The following is a 14,115-nucleotide window of genomic DNA, read 5'->3' on the forward strand; positions in this document are numbered from 1 at the left end:
GGCTGCAGTTACTAAAGATTCAGAAACATTCACTTGAAACTTAACTATGGGACGTCTTTTCTGAGTATACAGACTAATCTCAGCTATCTAGAGAAAAGACCCAGGATCACAACCAGTATGAATCCACTCCCATGTTGTTTCACCTGTCTGTGCTCATGGAAACACTCTGGTTGGAAATTACATTGCCCCACATATAAACACAGCTGTTTTCTGTTACCTACCTACGGGTCCTTTAGCCCCCGGCTCTCCTGGAGGACCAGGTATTCCTCTTGAGCCTTGTTCACCTGTAGTAAAATGGTATGAAAATGAAATCTTGACGAAGATACAGTTTATGACTGTCAGCAATATTTGGTGCTTTGCAACTGAAAACCAGCACTGACAGGATGTTCCGGCCTCATGATTTGTGACTGTCTTTGGGCATTAGAAAAGCTCAAGTAACGTGAACACAGGGCATGTGAAGGAGCCAAATACAAAGACTGCTACCAGGATTACTGGAATCAAGAATAGGATCTACTTGTTTAAAATGTGGGTGCAAAAATAGAACTCCTAAAACCAACAGCATCATTATACTTTTTCAGAAAGCTAACTGGGATCGGTTAAGCTATACTGTTATTTGAAAACTCACATAACGTATTTATATATTAGACAGGGTGTTACTCCAAGAAAACAATCCACTGACCTGTCATTCCACGAGAACCCTTCTCACCTTGATCACCTGTTGTACAAAAAAGGGAAGCATTCTGTGAGATTATTTCATTGTAAAATGCTTCCACCAGAAAAAATTAAGTCTGCTGCCTGACAAGAGCACAGAAGAAAAAGTCAAAGAAGGATAGGGTTAATATCCATGGACAGTATCCATATCTAAAGGAATCTAAAGAAAATATCCACAAAAGATACCTAATTGCTCAACATACCTTTGGGTCCAGGGGCTCCAATGGCTCCTTTCTCACCTGAAAGATTCATGGATGATTGAAGAATAGTATTGACAAGTCAGAAGGGAAAAGTATTTCATGCATCAAGAAAAATCATAGAGGAAATACAGATATTCTGATATCAGACAAAATCAAACTGGAAATTCACTTCCTTCAATACGGCTCCATCAATCCAATCGTGTTTCCTCTAGATTGTCCTATTACCCCTATGTTTTCTATTTCTCAGTATTTGTTTGCGATCACTAAGTTTAGTTCCTTCTCCCCTTTCCTGAGTCTTATGCTTTTCTTTGCCCCTATCACCAAAATGTTACATGCTCAGACCAAGTCTGTTACTCTAAGAAGTGCTAGAAAAATCCATCAGCTAGTGCTGCTGTAATTGCATCTTACCTTTAGCACCAGGCAGACCTGCTTCTCCTCTAAATCCCTGTAGGCCAGGAGGACCTGCAGAAAAAATGGGGAGCTCAATTCATCTCACTCACCATTATGCATCACTGAAAAAGAAAAACTATGAGAAGCTATCACAGTTTTTGTTTTCTCTAGTCTCTAGATGCTATAGCAAAGGAATGCAGCACTCACCTGGAGGACCTTGTGGGCCTGGAGAACCCATTGGACCTACAAATAAAGAACACAGATTTTCTTTCTGTAACACCACAATTAGAAAATGAACAATTCTCTTTCAGTTTGCCCAACAGCATTCACAACCCGAGGTGTTTAGCAGATGGGAATTCCTCCAGCCACTGAAAGAATTTGCATCAATGCTTTCCTCAAAACCAGGATAACAAATCTACACCACTTAGTTCTTGTGGTTTTCCCTCAAGTAAGGTAAAGAGACTCAAGTCTTCCATCTTGGCTGAGACACTGGGATCTGTGCTTCAGGTGGGACACATTTTATAGTGCAATTTTTATTGCAGTTACATGGACTGTAGAGCTGCAACTCTGTTAGAAGCCTGTTAGGGGTGTGGATTTTACCTTATTATTTCTGAAAGCAGAGAAAAACATCTGGAAACATCACACATCTTCAAGATTGATGTTTTGAGAAACCTCCCTGCCAATCCCAATTCTTACTATAAATCTCCAAGAATTTATTGCTCTGAAGGTTATGTGTACCTACCAAAGTGAATTTTATCTAAAATGAGGGCCATTAGTTCACTTTTCCAATTACTGCAGGGTAACACCAGTGAAACCGGAAGGCTGGTGTGCTCATTTGCTCCTAACCAGCCTGCTAGGCTCTCACTGTCCATCTTCATAGTTACCTTTTAGGCCGGCAGAACCTGGGGGACCAGGTGGCCCTGGAGGACCTGGCTCACCAACACCACCTGCAGAATAAGAGCATGGACAGATACTGTAGAATACAATTGTGATCTCATTATTCCATTATCCTGTCTCCTGTTATCCTTCCTCTGGCAAGTGTCATGTATAATCTGCTAGTCAGTTCAAAACACACTAATAAGCATGCATTGTCCAAGTAAAAAATTCCATCTCACTGGGCTCTAGGATGAGCAAGCCAAATCCCCATCTTTGGTGACGTGGATAACATGGAAGAAGATGACCTTGACACTAAGTGCTTTTGGTTTTGCCAAACTCAAACCTGAATGTGAGACCTGGTAAACCAAAACCAACCCTGGTTTACCCATTTTAAGTTTGGCAAAAAAAATTCCCTTTGGACAGATTTGTCTTTGGTGGGAAATGTCTGAAATCAAATCTGGATTTGAATAATCAAATCAAGTTCTATCACTGAAGTGTTTTATAAATCAGGACCAAACTCTAGCTTTTGTCCATCTCTGTTTCATCCAAGAATGGGACACCTAGTTCCTACCTCTGTCTCCTTTTTCTCCAAATCCAGGTGGCCCAGGCTCCCCTCGAGGCCCTGGCAGCCCTTCTCGACCTCTTTGTCCCATTGGACCTTCCACACCAGGATCACCTAGAGGAAACAAATGGCTTGTAATAAAAGGCGTCTTTACGGGAGGCCTTGGGCAAGAGGATCCGTGGCCACCTCCATGGTGGTAGGCAATGATGGTGTCTGCATTTTCATGCCATGTGTCCATCAGTTGTGAGAAAATCACAGCATTGATAGAGATGCTTACCCATGCTGCCTTTCTGTCCTTTTGGTCCTTCTGGCCCTTGGTGCCCAATTGGACCAGGAATGCCTGGAAAATAAAAAACACAACAAATGTTCAGAATCCGTGTCTGTGTACCATAAAATAACCCCATGCAAATTAGGGGAACTTGAAGCCTGGAGGGATTCATCAGCCAGGCTAAACAATACATTACTTGGAAGGTAGGTACTTGAACTCTTTAGAAGACCACAATAAATATAAGGCCACAAGGAAGTTTGGCCTAGTACTCATACAGTTGTGGGACTCTCTCCAAGGTAGGCTGGAATCTTCACACCCCTAAATTAGACATGTTCAACTAAGTGGAAGTCAGGTTCAGGCCTTGCTTGTAACGAAGTCTCTGAGCTGTGTTTGTAGCTCAGCACCAAGGTATTAATCAGCTGACTTAGTCTATGGTAAATACTGACTCTTCAGAGAACCACCTTGAGCTAGGTTAGTAGCGTAAAATTTATTCTTGCTTACAGCAATGTAACTAAATGTCCTCCCTCAAAGGCGAAATGTACTACTGCTCACCTGGGAGACCAGGAAGTCCTCGCTCCCCTGTAGACAGAAAGAAACAGACCATCAGTGGGGAACAGATCTTCCCTGTTTGGCACTTTGGCCAATCATCACCCCCCCTCCCTCCTCCGTAAAAAGGAGTTTATGTTCCTGGCACGTTAACAAGTTCTGCTGTCTCCAGCAAACCTCATCGTCCCAGTGTATTTACATAATGGATTGAATCATTCACACCACTCAAAATCCTCTGAAGCACTCTGTGATTAAATCAGGTAGAGTTGGCTTCAGGAATGACTTTCATGAAGGCGAAAGAAGTTTCTAGATTCAAAGTGAGATCTGTTATCTCTTCCTCTGTGGACTTCAAAATGTGCTTTGCCCAGAAGAAGAGCAAAAAAGCCCAACCATCACAACAATAGCTGAACTAGAACTACAGGATGCATCAGCTTCTCTAACTAACTTCTGGAGTAACAAAAATCCATTTGCTACCCAGCCCCTATGGTAGTCTGCCAATCTACCCATTAAAGAAAGTAACTCCAGACTCACCTCTTGGACCTTGTATTCCCATGTCACCTGAGAAAAGAGGAAAAAAAGTAATATCGAGAGAGATCCTGGAGGTATTTCCAATGATTACTCATTCATTTTGCTTTTTCTATTTCCTTTCCCACATTCAATGAAATAGGAAGGAGTTTTGGGTGAACAGGGAGACTTCAGACTTGAATAGTGAAGGATCAGACGCATCCCACCAGTGGCAAATCTTGCCTTTCACACTGGCACAATGCAACACTGGGCCTCTTGTTCTGCATGGGATCAGGCCCTCAATAGTTTATGTGGCAAACCAGCTTTACACTCTAGCAGGATTAGAGAAGTGATCATCCCTCGTACTCGGCACTGGTGAAGCCGCACCTTGAATACTGTGTTTAGTTTTGGGGCCCTCACTACAAGACTTTGAGGTGGTGGAGCATGTCCAAAGAAAGGCAATGAGGCTGGAGAAAGGTCTGGAGCACAAGTCTTATGAAGAGCAGCTGAGGGAACTGGGGCTGCTTAGCCTAGAGAAAAAGAGGCTGAGGGCAGAGGCAGACCTCATCGCTCCCTACAACTACCTGAAAGGAGGTTGTAGCAAGGTGAGTGTTAGTCTTTTTTGTTTAAGTATAAACCAGCTTCACCTTTCTCACTGCCAATTGCCCCCTGTGGCAACATCCACCCCAAACTTGTGCATTGCCAGAGCCAAGAAATAGGATAGGGTAAGAGAAGGGATATATGATTGTTACCTTTCTCACCAGGTTCTCCTCTCTCCCCTCGGAAGTAACCTGTAACAGGAAGTGAAGAGGCTGTTAGAGTGCGTTATACAACGCACTTCACATACAAGGATCCTTATATTTGGATTTTGAGGCTGCAGGCAGCACAGGCTATCAAGCACAGCATGGCTTTTAAGCAGAGCTTCCTCAGCAAATTTGCTTTCATGAAACTTCTGAAGCTGGGACAATGTAGGCTTCTCTGTTCTTAACATATGTCCATCATCTGCTAAACAGAAGCAAATCATCTTTCCCTTGCTAACAAAAATAGCATGAGAAATAAGGTGTGGGTTCATTTTTCTATGTAGTTCTTTCAAAATGGAAAACCCACTTGCTACAGCAAACATGATACATCCTGCCACAGGATGGTATGTCCACAACCTCCCTTCTTCTCCCTTTTCTGCTGGCTTTAAAGGGATGCACTGCCAGTGGCAGTGGCAGCACTCTGAGCTCCAGCACACCCTGTCTGCGAGGACAGGTGAGGGCACTATTTTTGACAGACTTCATTGTACTCTAAAAGTCTCAGTCTTTAGGCCCTTGGGCAATCAAATCCTCCCACTCCCTGGTCTCATGCAGCATCACAGACATTGACTCTGCTCACCTCGTTCTATTTCTTTGTTCAGTCTGTTCTTCACCATCAACCAGACTGAATCTTCATTTTCAGAAAGATAGGCCGAGGATGGTGAAATACCATGAAGAAAGTCAACTCTTGAAATAGCCTTTTCTACTTTTCCATTCTCTTGGTTAATTGTCAGGAGGCCGCCATTAATTTTTTCCAAGTTTTCCACACGAGATTTCAGCTTTCTCACTTCTTCCGCTGGAAGGTTAAAGCAGAATCACAGAATCATAGGATAGTTTGGGTTGTAAGGGACCTTCAAAGGTCATCTAGTCCAACCCCCTGCAAGGCGCAGGGACATCTTCACCTAGATCAGGTTGCTCAGAGCCCCATCCAGCCTGACCTTGAATGTCTCCAGGAATGGGACATTTATCACCTCTCTGGGCAACCTGTGACAGTATTTTACCACTCTCATCACAAAAAATTTCTTCCTCATCCCCATCCTGAATCTCCTCTCTAGAATGCTAGGGAACACACTGCCACAGATGTGTGTCTGAAATACCTACTTCTAATAGCAGGGACAAGGCAACACTGTCAGATAGCTATGGCCACTAAGTTTTTCAGGATCGTTCTTTGTATCTTTTTTTCTAGCAGGGATATCTGGAGTTCAAAGAACAAACTTGGAATCTGTTACTCTCTGAGAAGTAAGACCTCAGACCTCAGGAGTTTTCCTGTCTAATTAATCCCAAGACCACATAACCCCTAATCAAAGGTTTATATTCCTTATCCATTCTTTCTGCCCATCTGTATCTTAGCGACAGCCACCACCAAGCTGAATGTGCTCCTCCTCAGTTTTCTGGCTTGATATCTCTAGTACTTTGCCTCTTTGCCAGCTTATACCCTCTGTTTGTCTATCACATTCAACATCTTGCTCCTCAGTTACTTCTTACCCAGAGCAATGAGTCCAAAAAGCAATCCAAGGAGAAACAACCAGGTCAGAAGTAAACCCAGGAGCCATTTCCACCAGCTACAGCAGGAATGACAGGGACACCAGGATGGTGCTGATCCGACTACACCCCCTGCATCGCCATTTCGTATTTCTGGAGGAGGAAAGGGGCAGTCTCCTGGTTAATGAGGAGTTCCTTGACTTCAGAGTCAAGAATCTCTTATAACAAGGACACCAAAGTCTGATCCATTATACAAATGGCTATGGAGAAAAATCTTTACAGCAACTCTGCACATGGTAGATATTATTCTAGTCCCTGTAGAAACAGGGAACAGCATTCTCAATGGGAATTCCAACAGGGGACAACACTCAGTGCATTTTAACAGAGCAGCTGAAAAACATGATCCCCATGGGGTCAGTTTTTTGCAGTTATGAGCCATAAATTACAGCAATAGCCAGCATGGTCTGCCTGAGCCCTCTCCTCCCCATAAATCTGTCCTGGCAGCAGCATGCAGCTGTACTGTCAGCTATCCAATTTTTTCAAACAATAAAAAAATACCCCAACTGCCCACTTAACCACAGTCAAATCACTCTACCAAGTTCTCTGATGTGTACTCTGCTCATTACAGACAGAGCAGCCTCCTGGACATTCCCTTCCTCTGATATCATGGCACAGAGAACACTCATGTCACTCTAGAACAATTGCCTTTTTGTATATTGTACTTTTTTGCTTCTTCCAATGGAAGTCTGAATTCCATCACTTACCTGCATAAGTTGCTTTGTCCCTTGTTGGCACAGATTTCAGTCCTCCTGTTTTGACAACAGTGCAAGAGGTTTTAACAGTCTCTCTATGCATGATTAAACTTAGAGCATGGGCTTGAAGGGGGAAGGTAGTAATGGAGGCGGGAGGAGAAAGCTCTGTTGTGTTTCCACAGGGACAAACTCTTACCATTTGCATCTGATTTTAGGCCAGTATCTGTAGCATAAGAGGAGGAAAATCCCTGCTTCTCTTTCTTCAAGGTGTCTTCTGCAAAGGATCCTGAAAAGGAAGCAAATATAATTAAAAATATGACAGCAGAACTTCAACCAGGCCTATTTCTTTTCATTGGCAAAAGGCATGTTTTTTATTGGGGAGACAAAATATCTCTGCCTGTTTAAATCAGATCTAGTTTTTCGCTTTCAAAGCTCTTGAGCTTTGTGAAATATTACAAGGCACACTCTAGAGCTTCTAATGCAAAAGCCAGACCTAGATTGCAGCTGGCATGGTTCAAGACTGCCCGCCTTCCTGCTTCTTGCCTGGCTTGCAGGGGTTTCAGTCAGGTGTAGTGTCCTCAACTCCCCCTGTAATCAGTCTCCATTTCTCTGCCCTCAGCATATTCACATGTCCTGAGAAGAGAAGTTACCTCCATTAAGCCCAGTGGTAGAGGCACTAAAGACTTTGCCACTGTCCTTTGTCATGATCAAGAGCTCCATCTCCTTCTTTGCTGGGGCATTCTCCTTCTCCAGCAGCAGGAACTTACAGTCTTTGCGCAGAATGTCATCTCCCTGGGAGCTCAGAACAGTTCCACCTGGAATATTCATAAAGGATGCAAAAGAGGAAGACATAAGTGTGGGCCACGGAGTCATAATTACAAGCCACAACACTTTTGTTCATGGCTATAAACAACCAGTAATAGATACACTGGTCACTGAAGCAAAAAGGAGAGCTGTGCATGTCACTAGATTTCTTCAGAGTATTTCACTAGCAGGGGAGCAACTGCTACCGGAAATGGGATGGCATCTGGAATTTTAACATTTGCTCAGTGTAGGATTTATACAGTCCTAAAATTACATTTGGCCCTTTGAAGGCAACTGCGAGGCTGATGTGGCCCCTAGTAAAAATGAGTTTGACACCCGTGCTATAGAATCATATAAACTCAGCCTGAGAGAGACATTCAAAGGTCATCAGAGCCAGCACAGCTCAGCTGTGCTGAGGAGCTAAAGCTGAGGAGCACCTTTAGCAGAACTACCCTGTCAAGCACAAAGCATTCCATATCCTTAGGGGTCAGACATGGTTATGAGGCATTGAACTGTAGCTTACGGAGGGTGGGCACAGGCCAAACAAGGCTCAAAAACATCGGTGTGGTCACCCTTCTGCCATTAGGCAGTATCAAGTATGCCTGGAACGGTGTAGAAACCTAAATTTGCACACAAACTGACATAGCATTGAAAATCAAGATAACAAGAATGGTATTATTCCATTGCTCTAGCACAAACCTGGAGTAAATCTGCATTAGAAATGTTATCACAACTTCCGTGTTATTTACAACTGCTTTTAAGCCTCATCTTTGGGAATCCTCGCATTACTAAAGAAACTTGGCTTCCCTCACACAAAATACAAAGGACTAATTTCTAGTTCTCAGAGTTGCAGAAAAAAGCTGGAAAATATGAATCCCAGCCATTCAAAGATGACAGGCCAGTAGAAAGACCTCAGTTTCTCTCATTAAAAAAAAATAGCTGATCTTGTATAAGTCAATTCCTTGATTTTTTGAGTGGTTAAGGCTGGTACTACTGCAAAATGATGTTTGAGAGTAACCTTGCAAATGTCTTGGCTTCAAATGAAGCACAATTTCACGTGTGTGATCTTCTATCCAGTTACCTGCTTGTTGACCAGAAATAGTTGCAATTGAATCTTTCAAGTTACCACAAAGTGGGGAAGATCTGAATCAAACCAGCTCATTTCTTCATTCTTAGCTTCTGGCTCATTTGCTTTCTTTCCAAAAAGGTACTGGTGGGAGACTTGGCTAGTGACAAGTCATGCTCCTGAGGAGTCAGGTATTAGTGTCACTCAGCTGGCTTAATCTCTAGGTCATTTTTATCATTATATGATTGTACAAGGTCATGCCTAAATAACTGCCAATGACACACTCACCTGCTGAAGCAGAAACACTCGTACTTGTCGTGGTGTTGCTCTGAGAAGTGTTCTTCAGCCCACATGCTGCAATGAAGAAAACTGAGAATGAAGGAGATGAAGGATACCAAGACATCTACACACACCAACCCTGGGCTGCACAGCATTTTAAAAATCTTGTCATTCAGGGTACCTGGGACAACTCAAACAAGCAAGGGCTTCCCCCGCAAGCAAATCTCTGGTGCTTACATAGGCACTGGGAGTTCCTGCACATGTAAAGCAGAGGAAACATTCCTCGATATCCCCTCATACCACACTGCTCCACACAAGAAGATGGTAATGAGCGACTCTCTGTCCATATGTACTTTATAGTCACTATAGAAAAGGTGGGAGAAGGCAGCACACGCTTGTGACCTTCACACTTTCTCTAGGTTCAAATTGTTGCTGACCTGCGGAGGCTGCAGTAGCATTCTGGGTCACAGTTGAAGAGCTTGGAGACAGGTTGTTTTGAACTCCAAACACTGCAAAGAAAAACATTGCAATGGGGGTTATAGGAGTCCTGCAGTGCAGGTGGTATTCTGGATAAAACAAAACAAAACCAATGACAATAATGACAATTTCTCCCAAGAAATTTCACCAGCTACCTGGAGTCATCACAGGCCCAAGCAAGATCTTCCTTACAAAATGTTTTTTCCTTAGATTATTTTGCTGTATTAGTTATCATTGGCCCAGAACAATAATGGTGACCAGTTTAAAATATCTCAATTTAGATTGCGAGGCTGCTCTCATGGCTACATGGACATTTCTGCAGGTGGGACAACTTGGGAAAAACGCAAATTCAGAGAACTGGCTTGGTCTAACTAAATGAAATTTAAGGCGCTAACCACACACGGTATATATCAAAGCACTGTCCAGAGAGAAGCAAACATCTTGGAAAGTGGTACCTTTGGTGCCAGAATCAGTGTGGTAATATTAGTGCAGTGTACAGACTGCTCTCATGCACCCTGCTCTCTTTGCAGGCTCTGTCAGAGACCCTGCATGGCAGCACTGTGCTGTGTGGACATCATGTGTGTGATTGTGAAAAGAAGAGAAGAGGTTTAGTGACACTGAAGAGTCTGCCAGAAGCCATAAGCCAGGTGAAGCAAAGGAAAATTACAGGGAAAACTGATGGAGGAGCAGTGGGGCTTTACGGATTAGGACACATACGTTTAATTTTAAGGCATTACCCGGAGTTGTTCTAGGGAAAAAACAGGCTGGCCTAACAGCTGTCTTTCAAAAGATAAATTACTCTCTTTGGAAAATCTCTAGTTTTCCCTGCCGTCCAGACAAAAATAGTCAGGATCTAATACCAGCTATACAGAGCTAACTCAGAATTAGCTGCTGACACCGTGCTGAGGAACAGGAGAGAAACAGAGTGATACAGGTATTATTTCATTGTGCATGTCTGCCAGGACTGTGGTGCTGTTGAAGCGTGAAGGCAAGAAGAGAAAAATCTGACCTGTAGAGGAGGTGCTCAGGCCTGCGTTCAGAGTATGATTGCTGGGAGCCAGGTTATTTGGAACACCAAAAACTGCAAAAAGAGGAAATAAAATGTTATTACTTCTCTGGAATCAGAAATTCAGCACCCGAAGGTCAGTGGCACAGTCACAGAAATTAAGTCAGAGTCACTTGGAAATGGATGTAGTGAGAATGCTCAATAATTGCACAGAGGAAAAATCTTGAAAAGCGTGGCACCAAACCACTCTTACTGAACAGACAAAGGGGTGAAAATCCTACATCAGACAAGTTGCAGTCATGAGATAGTGTGAGAAAGTAAAGCTTTTTAATAGTATGCTATCATAAAGGTACCTGTGGTTTTCCTCTGCAGCTGGGAAATGCGGCATTCCTGGCATTTAGAAGTGGGCCTTACAAGGTATAAGCACACTCGGCACTTATTGATTACATCTTTAGAGTATAAGTACTGAAGGGTGAGATCCAGTTGTTCTTACATGGGATAATCCAATGACAACTAGAATCTAAAATTAGTTTTGATAGTCAATGTGAGCCTGACCTTATTGGTTAAGCTATCATCATAGTTTAGTGACAGATCAGGCAGTAAGGACAATAGATTCTCACAAAGAAGGATTTTCAAATACAGTCAGTGTAGAAGTTACAGAAAACTAAAGAAAATTCAAGCATATCCCCTGCCACCTCAATTCTTCCATCTTTTTAGTTCTTGCTATGGTAAAAAATCACTGCTCTTGACCTAGTTTCTGTATAAAGTTACATCCTCAGGCCTGGGTGCTCCAGGGAGCATACCTGATCCTGTAGAGTGAGACATGGCATTGACCAAGGAAGAGCTGTTGTGGTATCCACCAAGGGAAGATCCAGCAGGCAGAGTGGAGGACCACATGTAGGAAGGGAGGGCAGTATTCAGTATGGTTGTGTCATATGTTCCTGACACTGTAAAAAAACCCAAACAAACAGAAGTGGTTTTCAGTGAGATCAGGTTTGTGGCTTAGCACGCATTGCAAGTTTACATGGCAAACAACTTTATCTGCTTCAAATTTCAATTACCCCCATGGAGTCAACACAATGACTGCAGGTTAACAAGGTATAACTGATCTCAAATGCCAGCTCATTACAGCCCCACTTGAATTTTAACCAATGGAATAAAGATTGACCTGAGAGCATGATCATTCACCAAACAACCTGAAGAGATTTCACCGCTTGTAGATGCTATGATACAAGAATAAAACACTTTTGTCTGCCATTCTGTTAATAAATCATCCTGGGCCACGGAATGGGTTTTGCTTCCCACATGTGGCTCTGGTGTATTGGTCAAAAATTCCCAGTTTTAGATAGGATTCGAGCCTTGCTAAAGAAAAAAGGTATTGTTTGTTCCTAGGTACTGGTAGAGGACAATGGAGTTAATGTGAATACCACTGCCTCAAACACTCTGGTGAGGCTAATAAATGATAAAAGCTGCTTATAGTATTTTAAGTACCATTTCCATTATTATCAGGTTCTACTGATCTCTGAACCATGTGGTGCATCCAATAAATCAAGCACTACCCCAAATGTTGTCCTCAGTGCTATCTCCATCTTACTTGGAGATAAGAGATCAAACAGCTCTAACACATGTTTGCTTAGAGCTCACGTCCCTGCCAGAAGCACCTCCGAGTTAAAGCTGGTGGTAGCAGGAACTGGCTTATTTTTATGGAAATTAAACAAGTCACTAGAAAGCTACCCAAGATGGCTCTTGTTAGGGCAATGCCTGGAACAGTCTTCCAGCGTTCTGACCCTTTTTCTGTATTACCACCACTGTTTGGGAGAGAGATCATGTATTCTTACTCAGACATTCTTAGCAACTGGGTATTTTTATAGCAAATAATCTTTGGAATGGCTCCAGCACTACCAACCATCCTCTGATAAGTACCTGATTGAGAGCTCTCAGTAACCAGCTTTGTCTCCACCACAGCCTTTTTCGGTATCGGGAGGGTACTTGACGGTGATCGAGTAGGGCTGCAGCTGGCTGATCGACTTCCTTTCAGCAAACGTTTCACATCATCCAACTCTGTCCCTGGCAGGAAAAGCAAAGTCCAGATTCACCCAAAAGCCATTGTTTCATTGATCTGTAATCTTGCCCTGGCTAAACCATGCAGTGGAATTTACCTGTGGCTGTCTCTGAAGTTGTACTTTCTAGGAGAGACACCTACTTAATAACAAAGCTTCAGAGTCACATTTCTGGGACTAAGTACAACTCCATCCTTGCAAGACCAGAGCATGCTTCCTTGTTCAGAAACAGGAGATATATGAATGTTCTTAAAAAAGAATGAGGTGCTGCTATCTGTCATCGTGAAGATAGGGTCCCAGAGCCACTGCAGACCTACCCAGAGCAGCAACACCCTCTATCTTATACCTGATCCCCCTGGAATAAAGGCCACGGCACTTACATCTGCCAGAGGGAGATGCACTCTGCAGTCGGACTCGTATTTCACTCTCTGGGAAGAGAAAAAGCAGATCATAGAGTGAGATGCATTTGTGCTCTGGGCTTGGAATGAATCTTTATGCTGAAGTGAATTCCTTCTTTCTCGCTGTCTGTGTTCCGTCTTGCTGCCTTACTGCTTCATTTGAGTAGCACTCAAGGCCCATGTGAACTGGTTGTAAATGGGTTTGGGTGACTTTTTGTTTGGGGGTCACATTTGGCTACTTTTAATTCCAGAGAGCTATATTTTACTAATTGGGGGCCTCTATTGAAGTAAATAGCATTGTTACTACCAGACATACAGAAGGCCTAATTATGCAGTCATCAATCATACTGATATTCCCACTCATCACTATTATTATTATTATTATAATCATCATCATCCTTCTGGACAAAAACCTAGAGAGCCAAAAGAAGTTTACAAAATACACAAATTCCCTACTACTTCTTGGGTAAAATTCACACTGTCATCTCTACTGTGGGCTGTACGATTTAGTCTCTCACAAGCTGCTGGCTTCTCTTTTGGCTCACTGAATGTAACCACGCCAGTTTTAAGCCAACATTCTCACCAGGCACTCAGTTTTATTACTGACTTTTACTCTCCAGCACAGGAGACTATAGATATAATGTGATTTGGTTGGGACAAGCCTTTAAGGTTGCTACTCACAAGCAAACTGGACAGCCAGGATGTGTGATACATGCTTCTCAAGATGAAACCTGACAGTGCAGGCACTATACAAGAAACATGAGCTCTGGCATTCATGTGGAGAAGCTGATGGATTTGAATTATTTTCTGAAGTAATATGAGAGGCTGGAGTTGATTCTCTGGTGTCTGTTTTGTTATGTATGGCCTGGTTCTGCCGGGAGCTCAGGTATGTAGTGTGCTAGAGGTAGAGGCAGAATAATTGGTAACTGACACTCGC

General features: G+C 43.0%; 1 protein-coding gene across 1 annotated transcript in view; it reads right to left on the reverse strand.

The window, feature by feature from the left end:
• The window catches only part of COL17A1 (collagen type XVII alpha 1 chain), a gene marked incomplete at both ends in the record, with an annotated part of 37,128 nt that overhangs the window by 16,776 nt on the left and 6,237 nt on the right, over positions 1 to 14,115 (reverse strand). Inside the window, 22 exons of the mRNA XM_080348165.1 lie at positions 222 to 284; positions 680 to 715; positions 915 to 950; positions 1,320 to 1,373; positions 1,509 to 1,544; positions 2,186 to 2,248; positions 2,749 to 2,853; positions 3,017 to 3,079; positions 3,560 to 3,586; positions 4,085 to 4,111; positions 4,810 to 4,848; positions 5,435 to 5,650; positions 6,340 to 6,489; positions 7,101 to 7,145; positions 7,285 to 7,374; positions 7,739 to 7,903; positions 9,247 to 9,312; positions 9,675 to 9,746; positions 10,724 to 10,795; positions 11,524 to 11,667; positions 12,644 to 12,787; positions 13,161 to 13,208. Of these exons, the coding sequence (XP_080204291.1) occupies positions 222 to 284; positions 680 to 715; positions 915 to 950; positions 1,320 to 1,373; positions 1,509 to 1,544; positions 2,186 to 2,248; positions 2,749 to 2,853; positions 3,017 to 3,079; positions 3,560 to 3,586; positions 4,085 to 4,111; positions 4,810 to 4,848; positions 5,435 to 5,650; positions 6,340 to 6,489; positions 7,101 to 7,145; positions 7,285 to 7,374; positions 7,739 to 7,903; positions 9,247 to 9,312; positions 9,675 to 9,746; positions 10,724 to 10,795; positions 11,524 to 11,667; positions 12,644 to 12,787; positions 13,161 to 13,208 (1,761 nt within the window). The remainder of the gene's footprint in view (positions 1 to 221; positions 285 to 679; positions 716 to 914; positions 951 to 1,319; positions 1,374 to 1,508; positions 1,545 to 2,185; positions 2,249 to 2,748; positions 2,854 to 3,016; positions 3,080 to 3,559; positions 3,587 to 4,084; positions 4,112 to 4,809; positions 4,849 to 5,434; positions 5,651 to 6,339; positions 6,490 to 7,100; positions 7,146 to 7,284; positions 7,375 to 7,738; positions 7,904 to 9,246; positions 9,313 to 9,674; positions 9,747 to 10,723; positions 10,796 to 11,523; positions 11,668 to 12,643; positions 12,788 to 13,160; positions 13,209 to 14,115) is intronic.

Source organism: Nesoenas mayeri (genome assembly GCF_963082525.1).
Source record: "Nesoenas mayeri genome assembly, chromosome: 7".
NCBI classification, from domain to species: domain Eukaryota; kingdom Metazoa; phylum Chordata; class Aves; order Columbiformes; family Columbidae; genus Nesoenas; species Nesoenas mayeri.